Source organism: Brachyhypopomus gauderio, chromosome 4 (genome assembly GCF_052324685.1).
Source record: "Brachyhypopomus gauderio isolate BG-103 chromosome 4, BGAUD_0.2, whole genome shotgun sequence".
Lineage (NCBI taxonomy): Eukaryota > Metazoa > Chordata > Actinopteri > Gymnotiformes > Hypopomidae > Brachyhypopomus > Brachyhypopomus gauderio.
The window spans coordinates 16212138-16238707 of NC_135214.1; the positions used below are offsets into that span (position 1 = coordinate 16212138).

Sequence of the window (26570 nt, forward strand, 5' to 3'; positions counted from 1 at the left end):
CTCAACACCAAAGTGGCAGGTTGAAAGTTTCAGGTAATCTCATCCTAACCTTACCTCAATCAGAGTGAACAGGATCAGGGTTTTGGGTTTATTAGTGATCTGGTTGCTATTTTTGTTTACATTTTAAAATAAAGTAGCTTTAATCTTATTACCGTGTAACAAATACGGAGATAACAATAATTACAGTGCAATCAATATTTATACCTTAGTCTACTGAATGGTGAAAGATCAAAAGGTACCCACTGCAGACAGATGCATAATTATATAAATGAATTCATCAAGTTGATATACAGTACATAAGCATTTGTATCATGAATGAACAGAATGCCTAACAAAAAAAGCTCAGTCAGCCATGCGTGAGTTTGATGTAAACAGATTCCTTGCCCTAGTGTCTGAAGCTAAATGGGAAAAAATTTAAAGATTATAAAACACAAAACGATTGTGGATGATATGGGGATTGAATATGGGGTGTGATATATTTCCGCCATTTTAAGTTATTAACTAGTTATACTTATATACCAGATTGTGTTCTGCTTTACTAGCCCAAGAGGACTGCCATCCCTAGCAATATGTCTTTAGCGATATCTTTGCTACCAGCTACAAAGGACAGGAGAAGTGTGTGTGTGTGTGTGTGTGTGTGTGTGTGTGTGTGTGTGTGTGTGTGTGTGTGTGTGTATGTGTGTGTATGTGTGTATGTGTGTATGTGTGTATGTGTATGTGTGTGTGTGTGTGTGTGTGTGTGTGTGTGTGTGTGTGTGTGTGTGTATGTGTGTGTGTGTGTGTGTGTGTGTGTATGTGTGTGTGTGTGTGTGTGTGTATGTATGTGTGTGTGTGTGTGTGTGTGTGTGTGTGTGTGTGTGTGTGTGTGTGTGTGTGTGTGTGTGTGTGTATGTGTGTGTGTGTGTATGTGTGTGTGTGTGTGTGTGTGTATGTATGTGTGTGTGTGTGTGTGTGTGTGTGTGTGTGTGTGTGTGTGTGTGTGTGTGTGTGTACCTGGTGTGAGGAGGATGACTGACATGGTGATGAGTGAACAGACCAGCAGGATGACCAGCAGAGCAATAGCGATGCCCTTCCAGTTCCTCTGAGGAGGACTCACCCCACCCAGATCCTGCATGGAGAGAAAGAGAAAGAGAGAGGAGCAGAGTGGGGAGGGAGGGGAGGGAAAGTGGGAGGAGAGGAGGGAAAGAGGGAGGGAGGGAGGGAGGGAGAGAGGGAGGGAGGGAGAGAGGGAGGGAGGGAGAGAGGGAGGAAGGGAGAGTTAGTGTTCTGTTGACTAAAATCACAAACTCCAGTTGTCATCAAATATTTCCGACACTGTTGCACATTCATATGCACACAAACCACAAACACACTGACGCAGGCATGTACATACACACGCACATACACACACACACACACACATATGCAGGCAGAGTGAACACACAGAACCACATGGGAACTGCTACACAGTTGTCTGGGAGGCTTCCGCATGGCCACGATTCAAGTTATGGTGAGGTGTGTGTATTTGCAATTGTCTCTATGAGGCACAGATTACAGGTGAACCCAGTCTGTTGACCCAGTGTGTGGATCCAGTGTGTGGACCCAGTGTGTGGATCCAGTGTGTGGGCCCAATGTGTGGGCCCAATGTGTGGATCCAATGTGTGGATCCAATGTGTGGGCCCAATGTGTGGATCCAATGTGTGGGCCCAATGTGTGGATCCAATGTGTGGGCCCAATGTGTGGATCCAATGTGTGGGCCCAATGTGTGGATCCAATGTGTGGGCCCAATGTGTGGATCCAGTGTGTGGACCCAGTGTGTGGATCCAATGTGTGGGCCCAATGTGTGGATCCAGTGTATGGACCCAGTGTATGGATCCAGTGTGTGGACCCAGTGTGTGGATCCAGTGTGTGGACCCAGTATGTGGATCCAGTGTGTGGAATACTCATCGGTATTCTGGGTTTTGTGCAGTACCTACATGCAGGTCATTATTAGGCTCAGAGAAACTTACACAGTATTATAAACTGTAAAGAATAAAAAGTGAGAAATGAATCTTTCAGGACGGTGAGTGTTAATGGATCAACATGCATGCTGGTCTATGTCAGAAATACACAAGCACTCACACACACACACACACACACACACACACACACACACAGCTGTGAATGTCAGTCAGATCAACTGGGTGGTTCAGGGTTAGGGTTAGGATCTCTCCTGATCTCTCCCACCCAATAGCTGATCTCTGTACAAGGTCAACACAGGTTTCACACCTGTCCTTTCTCCTCTTCTCATTCTGGCTGGCAAAGAGGGTAAAACTGTGTGTGTGTGTGTGTGTGTGTGTGTGTGTGTGTGTGTGTGTGTGTGTGTGTGTGTGTGTGTGTGTGTGGAGAAGAGGGTGTAGGGTGTCCTTGCTGAATGACACTGATTCTAAGTGCTTGATGCTTTGACTTCTCTATCCAGCTCACATGCAAAAGCTGATGAAAGTTCATGTATAAAGTGAGTTATGGGTAGAGAAGGGCAAGGGAATAGGAGACTAATACCCTAACACACGCACCTTCTGTGCATACACAACTTTTTACAGGGTCTTCCTCACTCCTGGGCTCCTTCATAATTTAAAATCCAAACAAACAGTACAGCTATAAAACCGAGGTCACTCACACAAACACATACATTTCATGCACACACACACACACACACACACACACACACACACACACACACACACACACACACAAACATTCACTCTCTTTAGTTTGATTTTCTGTCAGTGGTGCACTACATCTTTTAAATGTGGTTCTCTCTCTCTCTCTCTCTCTCTCTCTCTCTCTCTCTTTCTCAGCTTGTGAAAGAATCATAAGTACACACCTGGTAGAGAAAGAGAGTCACTTCATCAGTGGTAGGTAGACACTGTGTGTGTGTGTGTGTGTGTGTGTGTGTGTGTGTGTGTGTGTGTGTGTGTGTGTGTGTGTGTGTGTGTGTGTGTGTGTGTGTGTGTCTTAGATATATAAAGGTCAGTTTCTAAAGCCAGAATCCATCTATTATCACTTGGCTGTTCCATGAACACCATACAGCTTCATGGAATAAAAGTTAAAGTCAGAATAATTAGTAATTAATAATTAAGTAATATAAATAATGAAGTCTCAAAGGTTTAAACTGGTGTGACAAACTGGTGTTACACTCATAATAACTATCAAGTTAATGTGCAGGGCATTGTTTTATTTTCAGTGTCAGGTGGAGAGGGTAGGAATTATAGTCTCTCTCATACATCACCCAGCTGTAAAGAGAGTTTGTCCAGTGATCAGTCGTGCACATTTGCATTTAGAATCTGTTGCTGTTGTCAGGAGGATCAAAGAAATGCCAATACCAGTGGAACAAACCTTGACATTGCAGTTAAATGACAACACAGTAGAAAAGCAGCAAAACGTCAAATCTGTCAAATTCACTACCTGGCACATAAACATACATAAGAAGGAACTGGTGAGTTTAGTAACAGACTGGGACCCACATGTTGAGATGTCACAAGCAGTACCAGAATACCACAGAATCAGTAGGGGTGACATCTGTCATCCGGGTCAAAGACCTCAGCTAGTCTATGACTATATATGATTTTGAAAAATTGTTATATGAACATACTTATTTTTTGTTAATTTGTGCCATTGATTATGTTAATAATGAAATGTGCTCGGAAGCATGGAGTGTGATGTTTAGTAACAGACTAGGACCCACATGTTGAGATGTCACAAGCAGTACCAGAATACCACTGCCTTACAAACCTGGTACTTACATTTTGGTACTGCTTGTGGTTCCCCTATTACAGATGTTAATATCTGCAAGTTAAAGAAATAAACTCTTTAACCAAAGTCATTGTTCCATCGACTGCGTCCACAAGTCCAATGTGCTGGAGGTCTGACCCACACCAATGTGTCACTGCCCAGGTGATTAGATGACTGTGTGTGTGTGTGTGTGTGTGTGTGTGTGTGTGTGTGTGTGTGTGTGTGTATAAGCACAACTGTGTGAGTGGAATTAACAGGATAAAATGATCTAAATGGTACAGGTACTCTAACCAAAAAGAACTCTTTACCATAATACAGCATTCCTCTTACATGTTTTACTGATTTAACAAAAAGGTCATTTATTAAATCTAGAATCCCACATAAAATAAAATAAAAATTAACAAGTGAGTTTTGAAATAATTTCATTTGTATGTAGTACTGTTCAGTTAGTTTTCAAGAAAGGACTGCAAGGTTTAAAAATGAGTGGTTTGACAAAAAAACTTTGCTTAGTTTAAACAGTGTGAAATCATAATGTTACTATGTAAGTCTGTGATTTAATAATGCTAATAAAAATGTAATTGCGATTGGCTTCGCTAATAATGTATGCATGTTCTGCCAACATATCTGTAAATGGATCTAGGATTGCTATAGCACTGGCATTCTTCTTTTCCTGCATATATTGCTGAATTAATGAGGACTGGCTTCACATCACAAAGCCAACCCCTGTCCTTTGTGTTTGTCCCTGAGCCAGAGACAAAACATATACATATATGAGAGCGTGCGTGTGTGTGTGTTTGTGTGGTTGTGTGTGTGTGTGTGTGTGTGTGTGTGTGTGTGTGTGTGTGTGTGTGTGTGTGTGTGTGTGTGTGTGTGTGTGTGTGTGTGTGTGTGTGTGTGAACATAATAAGCGCCCTATTTTTAGCAGGGTGAGATTCTTAGCATCCACTTTTTTTTGCCCTTGCTGAGCGCACGGCCGGACAGCCAGGACGGATGAACAGATTACTGCCAAACACAGGCCTAATCTCTTCTGTGCCATCCCTTGTTAGCGCCAAAGCCATTGTTACTATCTCATCGAATGTTAATCCGCGCGGCTAATTATTCAGTCTTTACGATCTCGAATACTGGGGAGGAAGCCACTGCTAATTTAGCTTAGCCGCAGACAGCAGCAGATTCCATGACAGCAGCGCGTCAGAGTCTGCTAGGCGCAGGACTGAGTGTGTTTATACTCAGCATCAAGGAAGCTGTGAGCTCCCTCCCCCTGCTCTCAGCAGTGCATATAACAGGTACACAGCATTCAAGGAGCCTGGAATATTGGCGTGCATGTGTGTGCGTTTGTGTGTGTGTGCGTTTGTGCATGTGCACGTGTAAAATCCTCCCCACTGCCACATTTCTAAAGCAGACAACTTAAAAAGATCATTCCTAAACTTTGTGTTGCGTTCTTTCCTAAGCCTTTCATGCTTAGTATCAGCAGAATATCTAAGCCTTTAGAGCTTAAAGAAAAGAGCATTTTCAGTTTGGTCTGCAGCCAGACCAGTTAGGAGTTTTATCCTTGCAAACTGAGACATAGACTACTCTGCCCAAGGCATGCTGGAAACACAAAGCAACTTTTCCTTCATGAATCACCCAGCAGCTCCTAAGCACACGCCGTAGGAAATCTGAATTACCGGGCTGTATTCTTTCCCCACTAGAGACTGACTATGTGCACACAGGGGAGAAAGGCTACTCGAGCTGGTAGCCATGTTTCCACGTCAGCCACCCAGGGTCACCTGCCAAGCAGAGGACGGCTACAGCAAAACGCAGCTGCGCTGTGACTGTACGTAATGCTCAGCCCAGCCACAGTCTTACACTCAAAGCAGTAAATCGTATTATATTATACATCAAGCTTCTTCCTTCGGTCCTCGCTCGGCCGTAACTAGAGCCGCGACCTCCTCACCAGGGGCAGGAGGGCATCCCGGAGCTGCCTCCGCCCACAGAGGAAAGGCAACCCCAGCCTGGCGTTCCCTGCAGGGGCTTCTCCACTTTCAGCCGCATAATGGAGAGACCTCCTCCACGGTGTCGACGGCACTCTCTCTCCCCCTTCACGTTTTCAAGGACACACACAAACACTTAAGGAGTGAGACACTACTGCAGCCGTGGCAAGCTTAGATGTTTATTTAACATTCCAATGTGCTTAATACAACAAAATATGACTAATGTCAAAACACAATTATGTGTTTAATTATATACTGCTTGTTTATTGTGCCCTGGGTAAATGTAATGGCAGTTTTATGCTTTAGCAAAATAATCTAAACATTTCTGAAACATCACATTTTACCAGCGTAATCCCATTAACTGATTTTTGAGTATCTCCTAAGTCCCAATGATTCCTATATTTGTATAACTAAACCTCTTTTTATTAAACTTTTAAGGAATCTGCTGTACTAGATGTCATTCCAACACAGATACCAATTAATACCAATTTATCCAGTCTTACAGCGTCTGCCTCTTATATCTTATCCATCTCCTCTGGGTTTTCCTTCCTATAACGTTTTACATGTCACCCAGAAATGTAACCACAAACAAGCAATTAAAAAGGCAAAACAGCATTTAAAATGAAACCACACACATTCATCTCTTTGCTCCTGCATCACTGACATGAATAATTTAAAAATGCTACATTTTATCTCTTTTAATCCGTTTTTTAATCCCTCTTTTAATGTCCCATTTCATAATGACTCTTTTGGCCTCTTGACCTCTTCATTCTGTTCTGCGGTCAGTGAATGGTGAGGTGCTCGGCCTGTAAAACACACACATCTACAAACACATATTTTTCTTTTCAGTTGAATATTATAAGGGTAAAGATACAATATAAGGACTTTGGCTTGGGTGATATTAATAATTTTGCCATTTAATCATTTTAATTACATCTTCTCCCAGTGTTATTTCATCATATTCCCAAACAAGTCATTAACTAGTTTACTTTTAATAGACACAGCACAGATCTGATCCCATGTATCAGAATCGGGTTGATATCAGCTAAAATGCTGCATTTGATATAGATGAAATCAGAAAACTGATATGATACATCAAAATTCTGCCTGAAAATAGGAATGTTTTGCAACAGCACACTGCAGTTGATGTGATAACAACCAGCTTAAACTGAGCAGATCACATGATAACAACTACCTTAAACTGAGCAGATCACATGATACCAACCAGGTTAGACTGAGCAGATCACATGATACCAACCAGGTTAGACTGAGCAGATCACATGATACCAACCAGGATGGCCTGAGCAGATCACGTGATAACAACCAGATTAGACTAAGCAGATCACGTGATAACAACCAGGTTAGACTGAGCAGATCACATGATAACAACCAGGTTAGACTGAGCAGATCACATGATACCAACCAGGATAGCCTGAGCAGATCACGTGATAACAACCAGGTTAGACTGAGCAGATCACATGATAACAACCAGGTTAGACTGAGCAGATCACATGATACCAACCAGGATAGCCTGAGCAGATCATGTGATAACAACCAGATTAGACTAAGCAGATCACGTGATAACAACCAGGTTAGATTGAGCAGATCATGTGATAACAACCAGGTTAGACTGAGCAGATCACGTGATAACAACCAGGTTATCTATGAAACCACATGTAATTACTTGCATTGCTATCATCTTGATAGCACACAGTGTAGGGAAACATGTTATCCGCCTTCCAGTGAGAGCATTCAAACGAGACCGCATAGCTTAGTTTTTGCACAGTTCCCAGACATGGATTCATGGCCAGCAATGATTTCTTTATTAATCCATTCTTTAAAAAGAACAGACAGTGTTGTTCCCAGTTTGGCTGTGAAGTAAAGCAAGTTCAAGGTTGAGGAAAGGAGAAAGAACAACAGAGACCTGAAGGAATCACTGAACAAGTAAAGCAAGTTAATGACTCGATGGCTTCAGTATATTCAAACTGCATGAACAGGAGCAAGGTCTGCTGACTTTGCCATTAGCTTGATACATTTTTATGTGGTCTGGAAAATCTCAATAAGAAACGAGAGAATACGATAACACCTTTTTTGGGGCTATAAAGCATAGCCATCTTTGAATCGCTATGAGGTCGTAGTCCAGGTAGCCGTTGTCTGCTTGCCTACTTGATGCCTGGTGTGGGGGCTGTTGAGCAGGGTAGAACTGTCATTTACTGCTGAATTTCACAAGAAGAGGTCAATACTGAATTGAGTGAAATTACAGCTGCATTCAGTAACGAGTAAAAAAAAAATGCATACGATCCATAGTGTGAATTTCAGGAGTCAGTGAGTGAAGCAGAGTGAAGCAATGGGAGGTAGAAATCAAATGCTTCCATCTTGTCAACAAAGATCTTCCTGTTTTAGAATTGTATTTAGATTTACCTCCCCATCCAATCTAAGCTTCACCCAGACAACCAAATCACAGCTCCACTATGGTTTTTAATTTAAAAATATTGGATCAGTATCGATATTGAAATGCACGATATCAGTACTGGATCGGTACAGAAAAGTGGTATTGTGCCATGTCTAATTTCCAGGAATGGTATTTCTTTGCTGGTATTATGAAGATAATTAGTTTGTCAAATCCTGCAAGGGGATATCGGGAAGGTGTATCTGGGTGTGTGAGAGATTACTGCTCAGCGGTGTAGGTAAAAACAAGAGACGCACAGGCAGTCTAGAAGTGCTTCTTGGAAGGCAGACAAGTGTATCAAGCTGTGTTTGTCTGTTTATACATCAGGGAAAAGCCACATTAATCAAATGAAATGTGAATGTGCCGGTGTTAGCCACCTGGCTAATTTTCAACTGTCATCCCCGAGGACTGCAGTCCCTAAGCTGTAGAGAGCAAAGGAGCTCGAGAGGAAGAGGAGTGCGCACTACGTTAGGAAGGGCACTAGAGAAAGCTGCAGAGTGAGAGTGAATTACAAGGTCAGAGCTCAGGCTCCTGGAGTCTGAGGCCTCAAATCCTCAGAGCTCGGTGAAGAGCTTCTGCAAGCACAGTCGGTACAATTGCCCCAGACTGTCATATCTCGCAGTGCAGGACACGAGCAGACACTTTGCAGGACCATTCCTCCTTCTCCCAGAACACAGACACTCGACCCAGATACCCAACATGCAGTTAGGGAATGCCACATTACGTTAGCACCAAAGTATTATGGTGAACGTTGAAATCCTTTCTAACAAGCTATACCATTTAGTTACCACAGCACCCTTCATAGGCCAGACTTCATAGGCTGATGAAGCACACAGCGCAAGCTACACACTTTTTAAATAAACCTTGACCAACTACCTCTATCATTCAGCACAATGCATGTCCCTGCATGAGCAGACAGTCCAGTGTCTCATCCCATGCAAATGTGCACATATGTGTGGACCAATGAATGCATGGAGCTAGTGATAGGCTCCAGCACGGGACAATGCTTGAACTTGCCAGTGTGTTTTGATGCTATGTATTTTTAGGATCACTGAGGTTTAGTTCCAAGTCATTGCTGAGAAAGTACAAATTCATAATTACAGCACTGACATCACATTATTCAGCATTAATCAAGAGCCAAAGCCAAAAGCCTCTGGGTGGTGCAGTAACTCCTGACTCATACGTATCTCTCTCTCTCTCTCTCTCTCTCTCTCACACACACACACACACACACACACACACATACACACACAGTCTGTCTGCAAATAGCCAGTCCTTTACACATTACTTTTTTTTCTTTGTTTCTGGATGCCTGCTGTACACCAGCACACTGGATTAAAATTGAAAACTAAAATGCTGGATATCTGCTGTAATTTGAGATCATTTACAGCTTCACAAAACAAACCAGGAACCAAGCCCTTCATCACCACAACCTCCATCCCATACCAGAGCACCACAACTAATTAAACAAATTTGCATATTCTTAAATAAAAATGTCATTGTTCATTGAAAATCACTCAAGCAGAATTGGTTTGAATCGGAATCCAGCAGGGTTGTGTGATCAGAGCCTAATGTCTCTGATCCAGGAGTCATCAGAAACGATGTGAGTCGTCCAACTTACGCTCTGCCATGCCTGAGGCCACTGACGTCGAGAACACGTCATCTATTGGCCCTGAAAACACACTGTTGCGTTAGCAGTCTGCTGAAGGTAAATGCTGCAAGCTGAGGTTTTAAGGCCTCTCCTTTAAGGAGCTGGTACATCTCGTGTCTGTACTTCACAACCCATTCTACTGCGGCTGTCTGCAGTCACATCACAAGTAAAGATATGTCAGTCAGTTCCAGTGGCAGCCAAACCTGTGCTACCAGGTTTCCACTGCGGTGTGCCTTGGATCATGTCATTTTTTGCCATACACTCTTTCCATCACTCTGGTACAGGTTAGTCTTGATATCGTCTAGCTGTTAAGACTGTATATCTTGGTGTCCTGCTAAAAGACTCAGAGCATGCTTGCTTCTTAACAACACAGTTGGCTTGGACACACGCGCTTTGTCTGTTGATGTTGTGTGATCTGTCACCTTCACGACGGAACCTTCTTTTACTGACACCGACACGTTAAGCAATGACGGCACAGTCAGGGACATCTCTAGATCTTTTAGCTGCCCCCTTGTCTGTTACCTAACAATGCAATGACCAAACTGAACAGCCAAATGACCAACATCTGGTGACATAACATGGAAGATGTGTGCATCAAATACATATTTCGACCCTTAGGATATTTCTGTTTATCAAGAACAGGTTGATAGGCTGCATTTTTAATCTCCCTGTCATCATTTAAATTCAAATCCAGTGTGTTGAAGTCCAAAACCAAAAAGAGTGAATACCGCATCACCATTTGATTACTTACAGATGTCACTACATTCTTGCCTTGCACACCCTTAAAAAAACATAACAGTCTCATATCTAACAATGCTGCACATAATCACACATCACCTGTTAAATCATCATGTTAATAGCATCAGTTTATTTGCCTTAAGTTCAACATAAATAATTTCTCATTTCTAGGGGTGTATGTATTAAACGTAATAAATGAATCATCAGTTTTGTTCAACTGGTCAGGAGCAGGAAGTGGAGTACTTCCTGCTACCCACTCAGGGTCCTCCATTAACCCTTTGGTGAGCCTGCTATGGAACCACCACAGCACTTTCATTTTAAGTAAGCTGACCAGTAAATGTTGAATCAATTCTGTACAGTCTCACAGTATTGCCAGCCATGGCAATATCAGGAAATTTCACCAATTGGCAAATGAAGTCATGTTTCTCTGCTGTTGAATGGAATTGCATCTAGATCTGGAGATCACTGAACAGGGGGCGCATGTGCCATTTTCAGAGGTTGTTTTTCAAAACGAGGCCAATCCACATTGCTGTTTTCAGTGATATGCCATGAAGCAATCTTATAAAAACAGTCTGGAGAGGGAACACTATTCCTCATTTCAGCTATGTGTTTCCATGTGGGTAGATATACTAAAACATCAAATCCAGCTTTGAAACCAGTTGCAAGGAGACCGTACTACACTGAATAGACCTGAAGCTCCATTTCAACCCAAGTGCTGACTAAGCTGTCAACACAGGATTGGAAGAAGTGTAGGATTACCCTCTGTCCTCAGTGCAATCGCAAACGTGTCTCAGGTCCTTTCCGCCGCTGACCTGGGACTCAGGTGCAAGCCATCCGTGTCCGACATCCATGTCTGAACTCCATCATTTCATCATTAACAAACATTACTCCCAGCTATGACTTCTACACAAACAGACTCAATACATAATCATGCTATAATCATATAACATCTTTAAGATGTGACATTATTTGAATCTATTATTTAATCTACTTATTTCCCATACTTTAATTCCAGACACTTAGCCTGCCAAAATATATACATCTACATCTTTTTGGCAGTGTTTTTCCAGTACAAGTCCACATGTTTTCCTGAACACATCCAACACACAGCTCATAGGCAACACACACTCTAACTACACTACCCACAGACCACTGAAACAAATCAGTCATCATTCTGAGAAATACATCCAATTGCACCTTTAGCCATTTCATTTTCAGCACGGAGTTCATTGTTTATTCATGGGTCCATAGTTTGAGGTTTCAAACTAAGCACCAGGAGGCTCGTTACACTTTTCTGTGTGCAGCACTCAAAAGCAATATCGCTGTATTTCTGTAACCCTACAGAGCAGGCCCACTGCAAATCCCAACAGCACTGCTCTCCAAAGTATCTGGCTATTAATGATTTTTAATTCAGATTTTTTAAAACGTGCAAGTCCAGATCCTAGATCAGGAGTGGGAATGGCTAAAACCTTTTAAGAATGACTCCCGTGTGTATTGGCATGCCCATGGTAATAAAGCGTTGAGCGCCCACTCTCCACAGGGCGCATATTGAGGTATTGAGATATCGAACGCAAGGTTCTATATTCAGCCAGGGAGAAGGCACGCGATGTTCTGGTATGCCGTTATGCCTCCATCCGACCCCATCAAACATTTATCAAACCTTTGATGTAACTCCTGCGGCACTAGTAGCCGGACGAGCAAGTGCGACATTCCGCGCGGCGTGTGATCCTGTGTGCTGAAACATTTACAAGGGCACGCCATCAATAATTTACAGCCTCACGCTGAAGTTCCCCAAAATACAGTACAGTTACACATGAAATTTAAGTCACGTTGAAAGACCCTCTCGCAAGTCGGAAAATGATGTTATTCCCCTGCCGAGCCGCCAAACGACTGCACGCGCAGTCTGAGTGGTGAAGAATGAGCCGCGTGCATCGATCACGTGCACGTGTCGCGGACCTGATCCGTGTTAATAGATGGCTTCATTTTTTCAGGCATGATTGGGATGCTCGAAAGAAACTCGCGTCAGTTTGGACTTCAGGTGCGGACACCTGCGAGTCTGCGATGGCTGAATTAAAGTGAAGGCTTTAATAAACACTAAAAGGAGAACGTGACCCTCCTAAAAGGAGGACAGACAGAGATACAGGTACAGCCAAAACTATAACTTGTCTAGGTAGATAACAGAGCTTAGCAAGTTGATCTTGAAGTCTGACAATATTTTACTCCCCAAACTTAAAGAGTCCTGTGTACCTGTCTGCAATATTAACGCCAGGCACAGTGTAAAGAAGGAAATAACCGAATGTCCTACCCTTCCAAAGAAAAGGGTGTGCTGCCCACTGAGACCTGAAGTCAAGGCGATCTGTTAAACCCATGAAATACAATTTGCTTTGACGTGTATGTGACCCAGTGATGCGCTACGTCGTAGCGGCTACAATACTGATCCAAACCAAGCACTAATTCACTCCACATGGGTGACAGAGGCCGTCCAGGCGGAGGTGTGGAGCGGGGGAAATAACGCACTGTCCGGCCTAAACACGGACGTCTGGCCACCCTACGCTGCATTACAACATCTCCACGTAACCCTCCATCGACACTTCCAAGTCGCCACCGGAGCTTTGTGACTGAAACGGCTAACAGTTTGCAAGGCGCTTTCTCTAATTAGAACTAATTGTTTTGATAATGACACGTGCAGCGCGTGAACTGAATCTGGTCTTGCGGGCAGCGCGTGAACTGAATCTGGTCTCGCAGGCAGCGCGTGAATTGAGAGCCAACGCAGAGGGACTATAACACCGGAGGAGGAGGAGAAACACCATCGTCCATTTGGCTGTCTTCACACTGGCCACTAAGTGACTGTTCATAAACAACTGTTTGCATTGGCATTTCTAGACTACTGTCACTTTTTTTTGCAGTTATTTTTTTTTATGTTTTTGCGCTGACTGCGGCACAGCTTTTCTTAAAAAGACCGCGAGGCTGTCTCCAGACCTTGTTTATAGACCAGCTATAAAACGCGTCCCACTAAACCCGTCAGACCGCACGGGTAGTTTGAACAGCGGGATCTTTTCCTCGCTCCAGTTACCTCGTCCTGCTGCGAACTGGGTCTCTTCGTCTGTTGCTCCTTGGTGGCCGTCATCGTTAAATCCCGCCGCCGGTGTTAGAGTCGCGAGCAATCGCCCGTCGGGTTTCTGGAAGCCGATCGCGATTGGAAACGCGTTCGAGTAACACGACTAATAAACGGAAAAATCCCGTTAAGCGTTTTCAAAGCGACGGGCGTGCTCGTGATGACTGCGCGCGCTCTCCGTGCGTGCGCCGAGGAGCTCGCGCGTGCCACCGCGGTCCGTAGTGAAGCGAGCGGCGCAGCTGCGGGAGGAGAGCGCTGTCACGGCTAATGTGCACGGTGATGTCTTCTGTCTCTCCGTGGTCTGAACGGAGACACGGAATGAGAATTTGTGCGTGAGCAGGAGAGCAGCGGCGAATGGTGTGATGCTGCTTTCAGGGGCGGGTGTTTGACCCCCTTCTCTGTCCAATATAATAGCACAGTGGCGATGAGGGACTCCTTAAAGAGAACGGACTGTCCACATATTCCAAATCCAAATCACTTCATAATCATGTCCGCTAAATAGTGATCAGTACTGTTTCCTGGAAAGAAAAAGTTCCCTAAAAGTTTCAGGTTATTTTTGGTACTGATGTCGTCGTCGTCGTGCTATTTGGGAAAACAAAATAGTGCGCTTGTTCTCCTAGCTCTGTAGATTCTTCCTTGGGCTACATACAGAGCTCACTAGCTGCCGAGTGAGCGTACATGTTCAACGTTGTATTCATATTACAGGAGGTACCTGAAGCTAATATTCAGCCCACTACAAATCTCTTTAATCATGACTGTTGTCTTGCTCTCTCACTCGCTCCCGCGCGCGCGCACACACACACACACACAGATTTAGCAGGTGTTCTTATCTAGAGTGACTCACAGAAGTGCTTTGTTATCTACTTGGAAATCAAGCAGACAACAAAGCCTAAAGCTACCATGAAGTTGAATCAGTGCTAAAGTCAGATTAATGTAACATGGTTGCAACATCACTTTAGCAACATTAAGAAGGCGTTTTGTGTTCATTGCTAGAGCAGGCATGCTTCTGTATTCTGTCTTCATAGTTGGCGCAAGTATGCTTCTGTTGCTTGTGCGTGTTTCACACCTTCGCGTCTCCTGGATAACCACAACGCTCGTCGAGCCCAGAATAGTCTTGCAGATGTGAACATAAACTGCAACTGCATGTGTCTCTTCTTCAGTGATATCCTTGAGTGCAAGAGTTCAGGAGAATCCTGATCATTTCACAAGCAGTAGCAATACAAAATCAGCTAAATGTAAACTCCAGGTGTCCTGATCGTGATCATTCGTGATCATTTGCTCTGTGAAGAGGTGGATCTAAGGCTGGTGTTTCAGGACAGTGTTTCAGGACAGTGTTTCAGGGGTGAGGGGCTCAACTAGGAGATATTAATTTTACCACATGGCCACAGAGAAGGTCCTGATGTTCACGGACAGCAGGTCAAGCCAGAACATGAGCATGGCTCTAAGGGACAGAGTTTCATGTATGATTTGACCATCGCCTTCAGGCTATGTGAGGTACTGAACAATTTACGGGCATTCTCGTCAGGAATCGTGAAATATAGTAGCACTGCATATAGCACTGCATCAAATATTAAATCTCATGCCTGCAATCACATTATACCCCCAGTGGAGTGATGGGGGAGGGCTGGGAAGGTTGAAGGCAAACTGCCCTGCTGCATTCTGGATCAGCTGCAGGGACCTAACGGCACCCGCGGGTAGACCCACCATTTGCCTCAGTCCAGTCCTGGGGTCAGGCAAGACTGAACGAGCATCCGAGTGGTCTCCCTGGAGACAAAGGGCCAAATCGTCCTGATGTTCCACACCTGCAGACACCTGCGTGAACTAGTTCGGTTTTCAGAGAGGCTCGCAAAAGCCCTCACACGGGTGGTCATGCCAGTTGTTATCTGTGTTTGTTGACCCACAATGCAGATCAGGAGCTTAAATAAAGAAGAGTTTAGAATTGTAAAAATTATTTCAAGTACATGTATGAACGATAATTATTACACAGAAGTACAGAGCAAGTACTACAGTATACACAGCATGTGTTGCAGAACTGTTCATTCAAAAAAGAATAAACATTCCCCTTGTAATTGTGTTTTACTTTATGGTGTAAATGTACTGAATATGCATAAACAACCTGTATGTGTATGTGAGTACTATGACAGATCTTTAAAGCAGACTACACACTGAACACTCAAACACAGGGTAGTAGTGTTTTCCATTTGTCACATCAGTGTGTAGTTGTCATATGGGAAAGATTGTTCATCTGATATTTGTGTGTAGAGTTTGGATGTAAAAATACAATCGTGGCAACACGCATGTGTTTCAACAAGAGTTGAAAGTTTTGGATGAAGTGTTTACTTTTTCCAAAAGCGTGAGATGTTTTACGTGTGGTATGTGTGGCTTTGGCTGCTGTGAGTTACGTTTCAACAAAGAGGACAGATTCAGGAACTGAGCCTTAGCAACTGCAAAAAAAACCACTTATATCCACTGCAGCTGTTTGGACAGAAAAACCCACCCGTTTGAATGGATACATCTTCATACTCAAGAAGGACTCAGATGCATTTTCCAGCATTAGACAATTATCACCCATGAATCTCATTTAAGAAGGATGAAAAATGAGGATTATGAACCAAAATAAAGCACTGAAAGCTCACATCTCACAGAACAGACAGGAATGAAAACTTTCACAAACTGTTCTCTCCTTTGAATCTAGAATAACTATGTGTATGTCTGTACGTGTGTATGTGTCAGAGGCATGCACAAGATATTTTAAGATAGCAAAGGGATGGTGAGGACAACTAATGGAAAACATGCATAATAGAGGTGTGCCAAAAAAATCGATTCACATATCAAAAATCGATTCTCATTTACTACGATTCAGAATCGATTTTAAATGTCCCAAAATCGATTCCAAGTCATGGTGAAGTCTCGCGTTACATAATTACAAAATTATGTGAGACTTTCGCAGCAGGTTCTGGGACACACGCATGCGTGGAAAAGAGATATTCAACCTGTCCCGTCTTTGTTTAAGGCAAAAATATGGGTTCATTTTGGTTTTTACAGAATGCCAGGAAGACCGAACTTGACACATTGTAGCTTGTGTGCAAGGCTTGCAAAATGAAGCTCAGGAATTTTGGTAACACAACAAAAAGCATTTTATTTTACCAAAGCACTTTATTTTTGTTAATTAAATGTGAAAGACACTTTATTTTCTGTATTTGACATTCTTGCAAAGCAGACTAGTAGATCATGCAGATTTTATAGACTGAAGCAGAAATTTTTATAAATCAAATCGTTTTTGAATCGAAAATCATTTTGAATCGAATAGTGGCCCCCAAAATCGGAATTGAATCGAATCGTGAGATAGTAAGCGATTTCCACCCCTAATGCATAGCAAGCCTGACCATTTCACTCCGGGATGTAACAGAATATTTCAAGAATGTTGGGGTCAGATATAGGTAAGGTCATTTACATCTCAGACTAACAACCACGATGGAGTTGAAGGTCTTTGGGACATTTGTGAAAGGCTTTGCGCAAGCAATGCTGAGATAAATCACTTTGAGCATATATTTATAGTTGTTGTGACTTACGCACCTAATGCCTTTGATGGCCATATAATACAATAATAAATCATATATGCACACACATTGCACAAATATTTCACAGACCTTAAACGTCTGAATTGCATTAGCATATGACTGACAGCCCTGGAAATAACTTTGTCGCATAATCGTTTTCAAATAATCATTTTCAATAACTAAAAGGTGAGTCACGATGTGTGAGTATTTAGCTTCTGTCTCCATGCATGACACACACTTGATATGATATATTCACGCAGCTGGCATGATGAAGAGGTACAGAGATACCTTAGCGAGTCACGCTCTTGTGTTTGCCTGCAGGAAAGGCTCAGTTTCAGTACAGAATATCAACTTCTTCCACAATGGCATGTGCTAATCAGTTCCTGTGTATAAAGTCATATATGCTGGAAAAGAGACATTTTTATCAGTTAGGAAACCTATTGAATGCTTTCGGCAGCAGATCGCTGTCAAGAATAGTGCGTGCTATTCAAATGCAACATTGATAGCTAAATTCAAAGACAGCTCTGTTGTAGTCAGCATTTCCATACAAAGGATAAAGAATTCTAGCAATGCTCCTGTTTTAAGAAAGCACCGCATTTCTAAAGGACAAGGACACGACACTTCTGCCAGATTGAATGATTGTAGGCTTTTCAGAGCTGGGAAATTTGAGTCTACAAGGAGGTGACTGGCTCAATTGGCCAATGACAAACATATCTACATAGATTATGATGAGGAAGCACAGTTACACATACACTGGTATGTATGAAATCTGTCCTTATTTACATTGGTCCACAGGTCAACCAACAGGGTTAAGGTTCCACAGTAGTTGCAGCAAAAACATCACAGTCCAATTAAAATACTATAAGCAGACCCGGTTCTTGTCCATTCTAGCATTAACTGTTGGTGTTTAAACACAGACGTCCGGATGGACACAAGAAGGAAACATTTCTCATACGAGAGTAGAGCCATAAAGCAACCTCTTCTCACCCAGGCGGATAGTAATCACAGAATCACAGTATGTGATGTGTAAATCCTTGTCCTGAGAAAGCTGTGACCCCCTACAAAAGGTTATATTGAGCTTGTTTGTGCACACGTGTGAGTGTGTAGGTCATCTATTGACCTCATCCCTGGGGTTCTCTGATTGGCTCCGCAGAATCAGACTTGGTCAGCCTGAACTCATTGCTGCTTCAGAAGAATGAAAGCTTAAAGTGTTTGATCAGACTTTCCCAGTGATATGTAAGGCAACCAAAACACACACGCTGCCATTGTCACACATACACAGATCATTAAACTTTAAGTCTTAAACAGCACTTCCTCATCCAACTGTTTTGTCTTTACGTCTATCCTTTATCAAAATATAAAGTAATTCAGTTCCAAGTAAATAATATACTCTACAATTCGAATGCACATAAAATGAATCGCTAATTGCATCCTGAATAAGCTATGTCTGAACACTGGTTTACTCTAAAAATTGATTTTTAATTGGCCACTATTGCAAAATACATGAAGGAAATCAGTAGAGATGGATGTGTAAGGAATCTCAATATCAATGTTAAATCATGCGGCGGAGACGATGTTTTACTTTCCTGATTCTGAATTGAAGTGGGAAAACTCCAAATGTCAAACCCTGCCACCCTACACACAACAATCTGACAAAGCAATCCAGCCAACCCACTGCTTCCTACCACTATCTCTCTCTCCCGCTTTCTGTCTCCCCCTATTACAACATTGCTTAAACTCCAGACTGACGGGCCAAGTGTCTAAAGTGCAGAAATAGACAGCTAAGACACACTTACATGTCCTAAACATACACATTCACACACACTTCGACATCATACGGGCCAGAGATGAAAGGTAGACTAGAGAGAGAGAGAGAGGCTGCATGCAGAGCAGGGGTGATTATACACGTTGGCAGTAGAAGCTCCGAGCTGTAAAACTCGACCCAGGTTGCTTCGTTCGCTCAGGATCACGCTCCTCTTCCGCTCCTCTCCTGCCCTGCCCCTCTTCCGCCCCTCTCCTGCCCTTCTCCTGCCCTTCTCCTGCCCCTCTCCTGCCCCTCTCCTGCCCCTCTCCTGCCCTTCTCCTGCCCCTCTCCTGCCCCTCTCCTGCCCTTCTCCTGCCCCTCTCCTGCCCCTCTCCTGCCCCTCTCCTGCCCTTCTCCTGCCCCTCTCCTGCCCCTCTCCTGCCCCTCTCCTGCCCTTCTCCTGCCCCTCTCCTGCCCTTCTCCTGCCCTTCTCCTGCCCTTCTCCTGCCCCTCTCCTGCCCTTCTCCTGCCCCTCTCCTGCCCCTCTCCTGCCCTTCTCCTGCCCTTCTCCTGCCCCTCTCCTGCCCCTCTCCTGCCCCTCTCCTGCCCTTCTCCTGCCCCTCTCCTGCCCTTCTCCTGCCCCTCTCCTGCCCTTCTCCTGCCCCTCTCCTGCCCCTCTTCTGCTCTTCTCCTGCCCCTCTCCTGCCCCTCTCCTGCCCTTCTCCTGCCCCTCTCCTGCCCCTCTCCTGCCCTTCTCCTGCCCTTCTCCTGCCCCTCTCCTGCCCCTCTCCTGCCCTTCTCCTGCCCCTTCTCCTGCCCCTCTCCTGCCCCTCTCCTGCCCCTCTCCTGCTCCTCTCCTGCTCTTCTCCTGCCCCTCTCCTGCTCTTCTCCTGCCCCTCTCCTGCCCTGCCCCTCTTCCGCCCACTTCTGCTCTCCTCCTGCCCATCTCCCGCCCCTCTGCTCCGCTCCTCTGTTCACAGGCTCCAAATTTAGCCGCCGAGCCCTGGTGTCCTGGTTGAGAAGTGATCATGTGGTCCCGCCACAGAAGAGTGGTGCTGCACTTCTGCTGGGAACATTTTTTTTATTGACAAGTCTAGAATTTGTCTTGTGAGAAATTTCAAGACACTTTTGCAGTTTTTCCTTGTAGTACATTTCTGCTTCTCGAGATGCTGCTAGGGTGGGTTGCACTTGTAGCCTCGTGTGTTAGCGCAGACGGGGTGTGTCTAAATGTTTCATGTTTGGTGTGAAGATGGTACGTAGCAGCAAACTACAGGTCAACATCTTGGCTCAGAAACAAAAATTTTACTGAAGGTGGAACTAGTTCAATAGCTAAATACCTGTGGACTTGGTTTAGGGTCAGTCTATAAGAGCGTTGTGCAGTAGCTCTCTTTATAGGTGTAGCCCTTCAAGTTCAGGCTCCAGAGTTTAAAGGTCTGGAATCGCTCCCATCAGAGCCGCAGGTTGTAGTTTGGTATGGAACCACAGACTCACAGAAGATCAGCTTCATTAGGCTTAAACCTCACTGTTTAACATGGTGTTTCTTTAAAGTGAGCGTTTCAGTAATGCTGTTGATCAGGGACTTTTTGCTATCGGCAGTGTTGCTGGATTTCCTCTAAACGATCTCGGTAGTCCCGGCAGTGACAGTGTGGTCCCCAGAGCATGAGTGCTTCTCTCTACTGCTTGTTGCTTGGTCGTTTGGGAGGATTGCACCCCCCCACTGGAAGTATAACTGGCATTTTAGAAACTCAGTTTAACAGCTATTCCACTGAAATTAACCTCCGCTCAGGCTCGCCCATTAATACGGGTTTTAGCTCATGCATGAAAATTAATATTCTTAATCTAAATACATGGCAATTAGATAATTATATTAATATTGTACACTCAGCTCTCATTTAGAAAATGATACCAACCATTACAGTCCAGCTTCACACTAATTCCGTAATCTAACACCATCTTTCTCACGCTGTGTTTGCGTGAGCCCCATCTCTGCTCTCTCCTAGACGAGTCCACACACCGCATTTGGGTTTCTCATCCGCCAGTCAAAAACAGGTTAGGCGAATATTGATTTAACGTCACTTTCCTAATCTGTCCTCCACCACAGACCCGTGTCAATAAGGAAATTTACAAACCTGGGCAAAGATGATCATCTATAACCAATCGATTTGCTCATGGCAACACTCGGTTTGGAGGTTCTTGTCTCTCCGTAGTGATTAGCTCTGCCTGTTACCAAGAGAAATGTCTCGCGGTGCACAAACAAGGCTGAGTAATGGAGGACTGCATATGTCCTCAAGAGTGATGACTGAAATTAGTCAAGTGCTGCAAGTAGCGTGAGGGGGCCGCAGGGTTCGGCTGGCGTCTGGGCCCGGGCCTGTCACCGAACCACCCAATCAAGACGCTCCTCAAACTGCACGGTCCTAAACATTTCACATGAATATACCAGCTATCATAGAATGAACTGGAACGCAATAACTGATTATGGAGATATTCCATGCTGAAATTGCTGTCCTCACAGACGTAGGGGGTGATATTTGATACAAGGGGGATGTTTACTGTCAGAATATATAAAACTTCAGATGCAAAAGTCATTCTTCTTTGAGTTTTCTGAGGACTGTTGTATCAAATATTTATGAGATCATTTGGCATATGACTACATGGGGAGAGACATCGGCCTGCTACCAAAACAAGCACAGCTTGCTAAACAACAGAGACAATTAGCCAGTTATGATTACTGGCACCGAAAAATGAGACACACAGTAGGTTTGATTTGAAAATGGTGCCATCCAACCTAGACAAATTAGAGCTCATAGGGGTGATATTTTAAACGAATTCAGTGTTTCATGGAGAAAGTGTTTGGTGCTTACATTTATGAGACAGCAGGTAAAAAAAAAGAACTGACATCCTCTTGCACCTGTGCTGTAGGTTTTATGCATAATTACCCCAGTATAGTGAGATTACAGTTTTTCCAAGCAATAATGTTTACAGAATTGGCAAACTCTAAATGTTATGCACATTGTGTTGGCCTTTCCCTTACACAGTCTGACAGTTCCATTGTTACACTCTCCCTTTCTTCATCTCTCTCTCTCTCTCTCTCTCTCTCTCAGTCTGGCTGACCCTACTCCAGGAATAACTGCTCATCCCTCCAGTCAGGAGGAGAAATGAAAGACAACACTGTGTGCACAGAGAGGGAGATGGAGAGAAGGAGATGGAGATGGAGGGAGAGGGAAAGACAGGAAGAGAGATAGAGGAAGAAGGAGGGAGAGAGAGAGAGAGGAGGGGAGAAGGAGGAGAGGTTGCCTGTGCAGGCCTCCTCATAGCTACGTCCTGCTGGGCATTGGAACACACCCCTTAATAATATTCAGAAGCAACAAGTATATATGCAGTACACAAAATACATGATACCACTGTAAACAGAGCTGACCCGAGAGCGTCTCTCTCTCTCCATGCACTCTCTCAGTGTGCATCCTGTGTGCACCTGTGCTAGGGGGTACGGTGGCCAGCAGAACTCCAGTGCTGTTCTCGTTAACGTCAGATTGGATCGCGTCCTGTGGGGCCAGCAGCTAATTACTCTGGGTCACAGTAATAATTGCTAAAGCACCCACTGGATTCCACACCATTAATGAAGTTATTTAAATCGTGTCACCTTTCACCATCTTCTTCCTTCACCTGCTCTCTGTTAATTGGGGGGCAGATTTGAAATATTCAGGCATAAGCCAGTCGGTGTACTCAGCCAGTAAAATCCCTCTTAAAATTCATTTAGAGCCATTTCTCCCCCCTCTGGACATGTGATGCAGGGTAGATGAACGTGGACCTCGTCAGAGAGTTTAATGAAACTCTGGACAAAAATCTTTACACTGGAACAGATTAGGTGTTTGCTCCAGAAGGGCAGTACTATTGGGTCTTATGTGTTATCACACAGTGTGCAATGGCATCCACTTACTTTTTAAGCTTCAAATCTAGTCATGGGTTATTAGAGAAGAGAAGAGAAGAGAAAAGAGAAGAAGAAGAGAAAAAAGAAAAGAAGAGAAGAGAAACATGACACACAACGATGGGTCTACAGGTGTACTTGAATTTTTAGTTGGTATTTCTGCAGCTTTCTTATACTGAGCTGGAATCTAGGGAAGGTGGATGATTCTCAGCAGAAAAGCGTCTGAAGAGGCCACACTGTGCACAGGAAACACGAGACATATTAATATGGTCCGGCTTGACCAAGAGGGAACCTGCCCTGTAGGCCAGAGCTCCACATTCACTATCCTCACTGCCTGGCCCTCACGTAGGGTTAGTTTCTACTGTCATGTCTATTAGAAAGCCAAGGATACTGTAAGAAAAGGCAACCTGAGTGGAATTATTAGAAAAGAAACACATTTGTCTTTTTATTTTTAAAGACCAAAATGACCTGACCTATTTATTAATACAGAAAATGATGACTACCTGCAGTATGGCATGTAGATTCACAGAGCCCAGATCTGATATGAAGTTTAATTTAATAACTCATACCTATCAAAAGGTGATCTGTATAGATGCTTCTTTTCAGCTCATTTTAATAGCTACTTTCTGTCACCTGCTTATAGCTTTTATATCTACATGAAACCTTTCTGAAAGGTGCTCATTTTACTGTCTTGTACTCTGAAAGGACTCCAACATTGTTGTTGTGGATATGCACAAATCTGGTCGATTGCAGTGGCCACTGATAGGCCGTTCACTGCTTTAACATTAACATTAAATCACTTGAACATCAATCTTCCAGAGGAATCATTAAAACTGGAAATCAACCCCTTCAACATGTCCCTCAGGTCTGTTAGGTTATCCTGTTCTATGTAAATGTTGAAATGGCACTAGGTCTGTGATCTCTCCTCTCTGCTCTCCTCTCCGACCTCAGAGGGAACGCAGGAATCTCTCTATCTGCCTGTCTCTGTCTCTCTCCTTCTTATTCTGTCTCAGAAAGCCTTGGCAGTCAAAACCAGAAGCCAATACACACCATGAATTTTAATGAGTGTGAATGTGAGCAGAGGCTGTAGATAATACACCCCCCCCCCCCCCCCACACACACACACACACACACACACACACCGTACCCTACAGAGCCAGGCTATCTCTCCCCGACACTGACCACTGAGATCTGAATCAGGAAATATTAATGATGTGCTTACAGATTCATATCAAACTTCCTCATCCAAACCTTTTGCTATCACTTCTATCAAAGGTAAAGCCTTTACAGACCTCGAATACCCAAGCTCAGATCAGATGTTTTAAATGATCATTTAATTGATTAACTTGGAGATGCTGGCTGGTGAGCTATGAGAGAGAAGGCCCTTTTCCACCGCACCTTTGATAAATCTGCTCTGGTTTCACTGGCACATAACAGCACACTTGTTTTACTCCTGAGGGCTTTACATGAAAGTTTTTTTTCCCCAGTTAAGTGCATGAAGCCAAGACTGACCAATAAAAACATCTCTGATCTCCTCTAGCCTATTGCATCTGTCCTTCTCCACCTCATTTAAATCCTAGTACCCAAGAATATTATCATAGCTCACTTATCCTTCACTGTTCATGTGATAACTATTCTGATAGTAGCAGTGGTGGACAGTAACGAAGTAAATGTAATTCGTTACTGTACTTAAGTAACATTTCCATGTATCTGTACTTTACTCAAGTACTTTTATTTGGTAAGACTTTATACTTTTACTTCACTACATTTCAAAGCGAAACTTTTTACTTTTCACTTCGTTACATTTACAGAAACATCTCGTTCCTTTTCTATTTTTAAATCAACGCTTAATAAAAGACTATAACCAAATTCAGCGCTCAGTAAGAGATTAAGATTTGTACGCTAATTGGCTGAGGATCTGACACGGCTGCAACAGATGGCTTTCCCCAACACCCCTGGACTTATTTAGCCCAATTGTTTTAATTCCTCGAAAAGAAAAATGATTCGTATTCCTTCAAGTGTCTCCTCTGCATTCCGAAGAACACATCACGGTCATCATTTATGAACTCGCCGTCAAACTTGAAAAAACACATCGAGGTAAGTTCGCCATTAGATGAGTACTACCAACAGGGTGGTTTATGGTTTATATACCCTGGTTAATTATATCACATTGAAATACACAACTTTTAACATATGCTTTTATTCAAAGCAATGTGCTAGTACCCAAATTGCAATCTGTGGAGATGCTATAAGCACCAGTTTAACACAGGAGACTCCCACATCAAACGTTAAAGCCGGGGACACATACACGCGAATTTGGCCAAGCGAAGCGAACTTCGCAATTCATTCCTATGAGGGAGGCGAAGGCAAGCAAATATGAGCGAAGCGAAGCAAAATTATTAAAATTATTATTATTATATTAATTATTTAAGCAATAATACACTCGAGGTTCGTGCTATAACGTGTAATATTGGCGCTGCGGTCGTAGGCCGAGTGCCGTAGATCAGCACAGTGCCAATATTACCCGTTATAGCACGAACCTCGAGTGTATTATTGTGATTATACCACAGTTCAAGTATCGCTGTTTATTGAAAGATTTTGAGTTAAAGAGGACGAGAAAATACGACCTGTTTGGTTAAAAACACTCCGCCAGTTAAAATAGTTCCATTCAATGGCTCGCTGCTAATACAACACTGGAACAGCCTTACCCAAAAAATATTATAGAGGTAAATATACACAAAAACAACTGTTGATTAAGTTGTATTTATTAAAAATAAAGTACAACAATTATTGTCCATCCACTGCTGATTGGAGGTTCGTTCAGGTATCTGTTCAGTCCAGCTCTTAAACCAACGAAGCTGCTGATGCTATATAAGTCTCCCTTCACGTTTCTGACGGATCCATAAAAACGTCGTAAAAGCTGATTCATTTCATTTTTGTTGATAATACTAAAATCGACTGCAATGTCGTTGCTCTTTAACCAGGATTTAAATACATTAAGAGCCCAGGACGTTTGTTTTACGGTATTAACTTCGTTTCTCTGTATTTCCAGCCCATCCAAATCATTGTTTGTAAGCGTGACAAACCTTGGCTCATTGGAGGAATCAGGCTGGTCATTTATAGCTTCATCCTCCAGTTTCAGATCGAAACAAATGCTTTCGAAGCCAATAGATTTAACGAACTCCCTGTAATTCATTTTGATAATGTTGCTGCTTGTTCGTAGTTGCGCTGTTTGGCCTGTAAACGCTGCTGTGTTACTAGGTTACCTGTATGTGGCGGAGTAATACATGGAGAGCTTCGGTTACAGTGCTATAACGTGTAATATTGGCACTCCTAGATCGCCTCTCAGCCAATCACATTGTAGGGTCGGAACTAACTGTGGTATAATAATAATTATTAATTATTTGGCCAAGTTTAATATTATGAGTTCAGTTGGTTGGGCTGCACACAGTTCTAGTTCTATGTGCTAAGCTTCCCTATCCCGCCATGTGGTGGACAACGTATAACCTCTTCATATACTGTATCGCCTCTTCAAAACTTAGGTAATGCTTCATCAAATGTAATGTTTATAGTGAATGATTTATCAGTTGTGTTTTTATTGATTTTCATCAGTTGTGATGGTGTTTGTTATTTGTTATTAGTTTTATGACAAGCGAAATGAATGAAAA

The 26570-nt window shown here is 43.3% G+C and overlaps 1 protein-coding gene across 2 annotated transcripts in view; it reads right to left on the minus strand.

Moving 5' to 3' along the window:
* The window catches only part of dpp10 (dipeptidyl peptidase like 10), a 67649-nt gene that overhangs the window by 26230 nt on the left and 14849 nt on the right, over positions 1–26570 (minus strand). Inside the window, exons 1-2 of one of the 2 annotated variants that reach the window (XM_077002628.1) lie at positions 13632–14047; positions 994–1108 (exon numbers count right to left, since the gene is read on the minus strand). In XM_077002628.1, coding sequence (XP_076858743.1) covers positions 994–1108; positions 13632–13685 — 169 coding nt within the window. In that variant the 5' untranslated portion in view covers positions 13686–14047. Of the gene's footprint in view, positions 1–993; positions 1109–13631; positions 14048–26570 lie in introns of those variants that run through there. The other variant, XM_077002627.1, reaches the window with a different exon arrangement.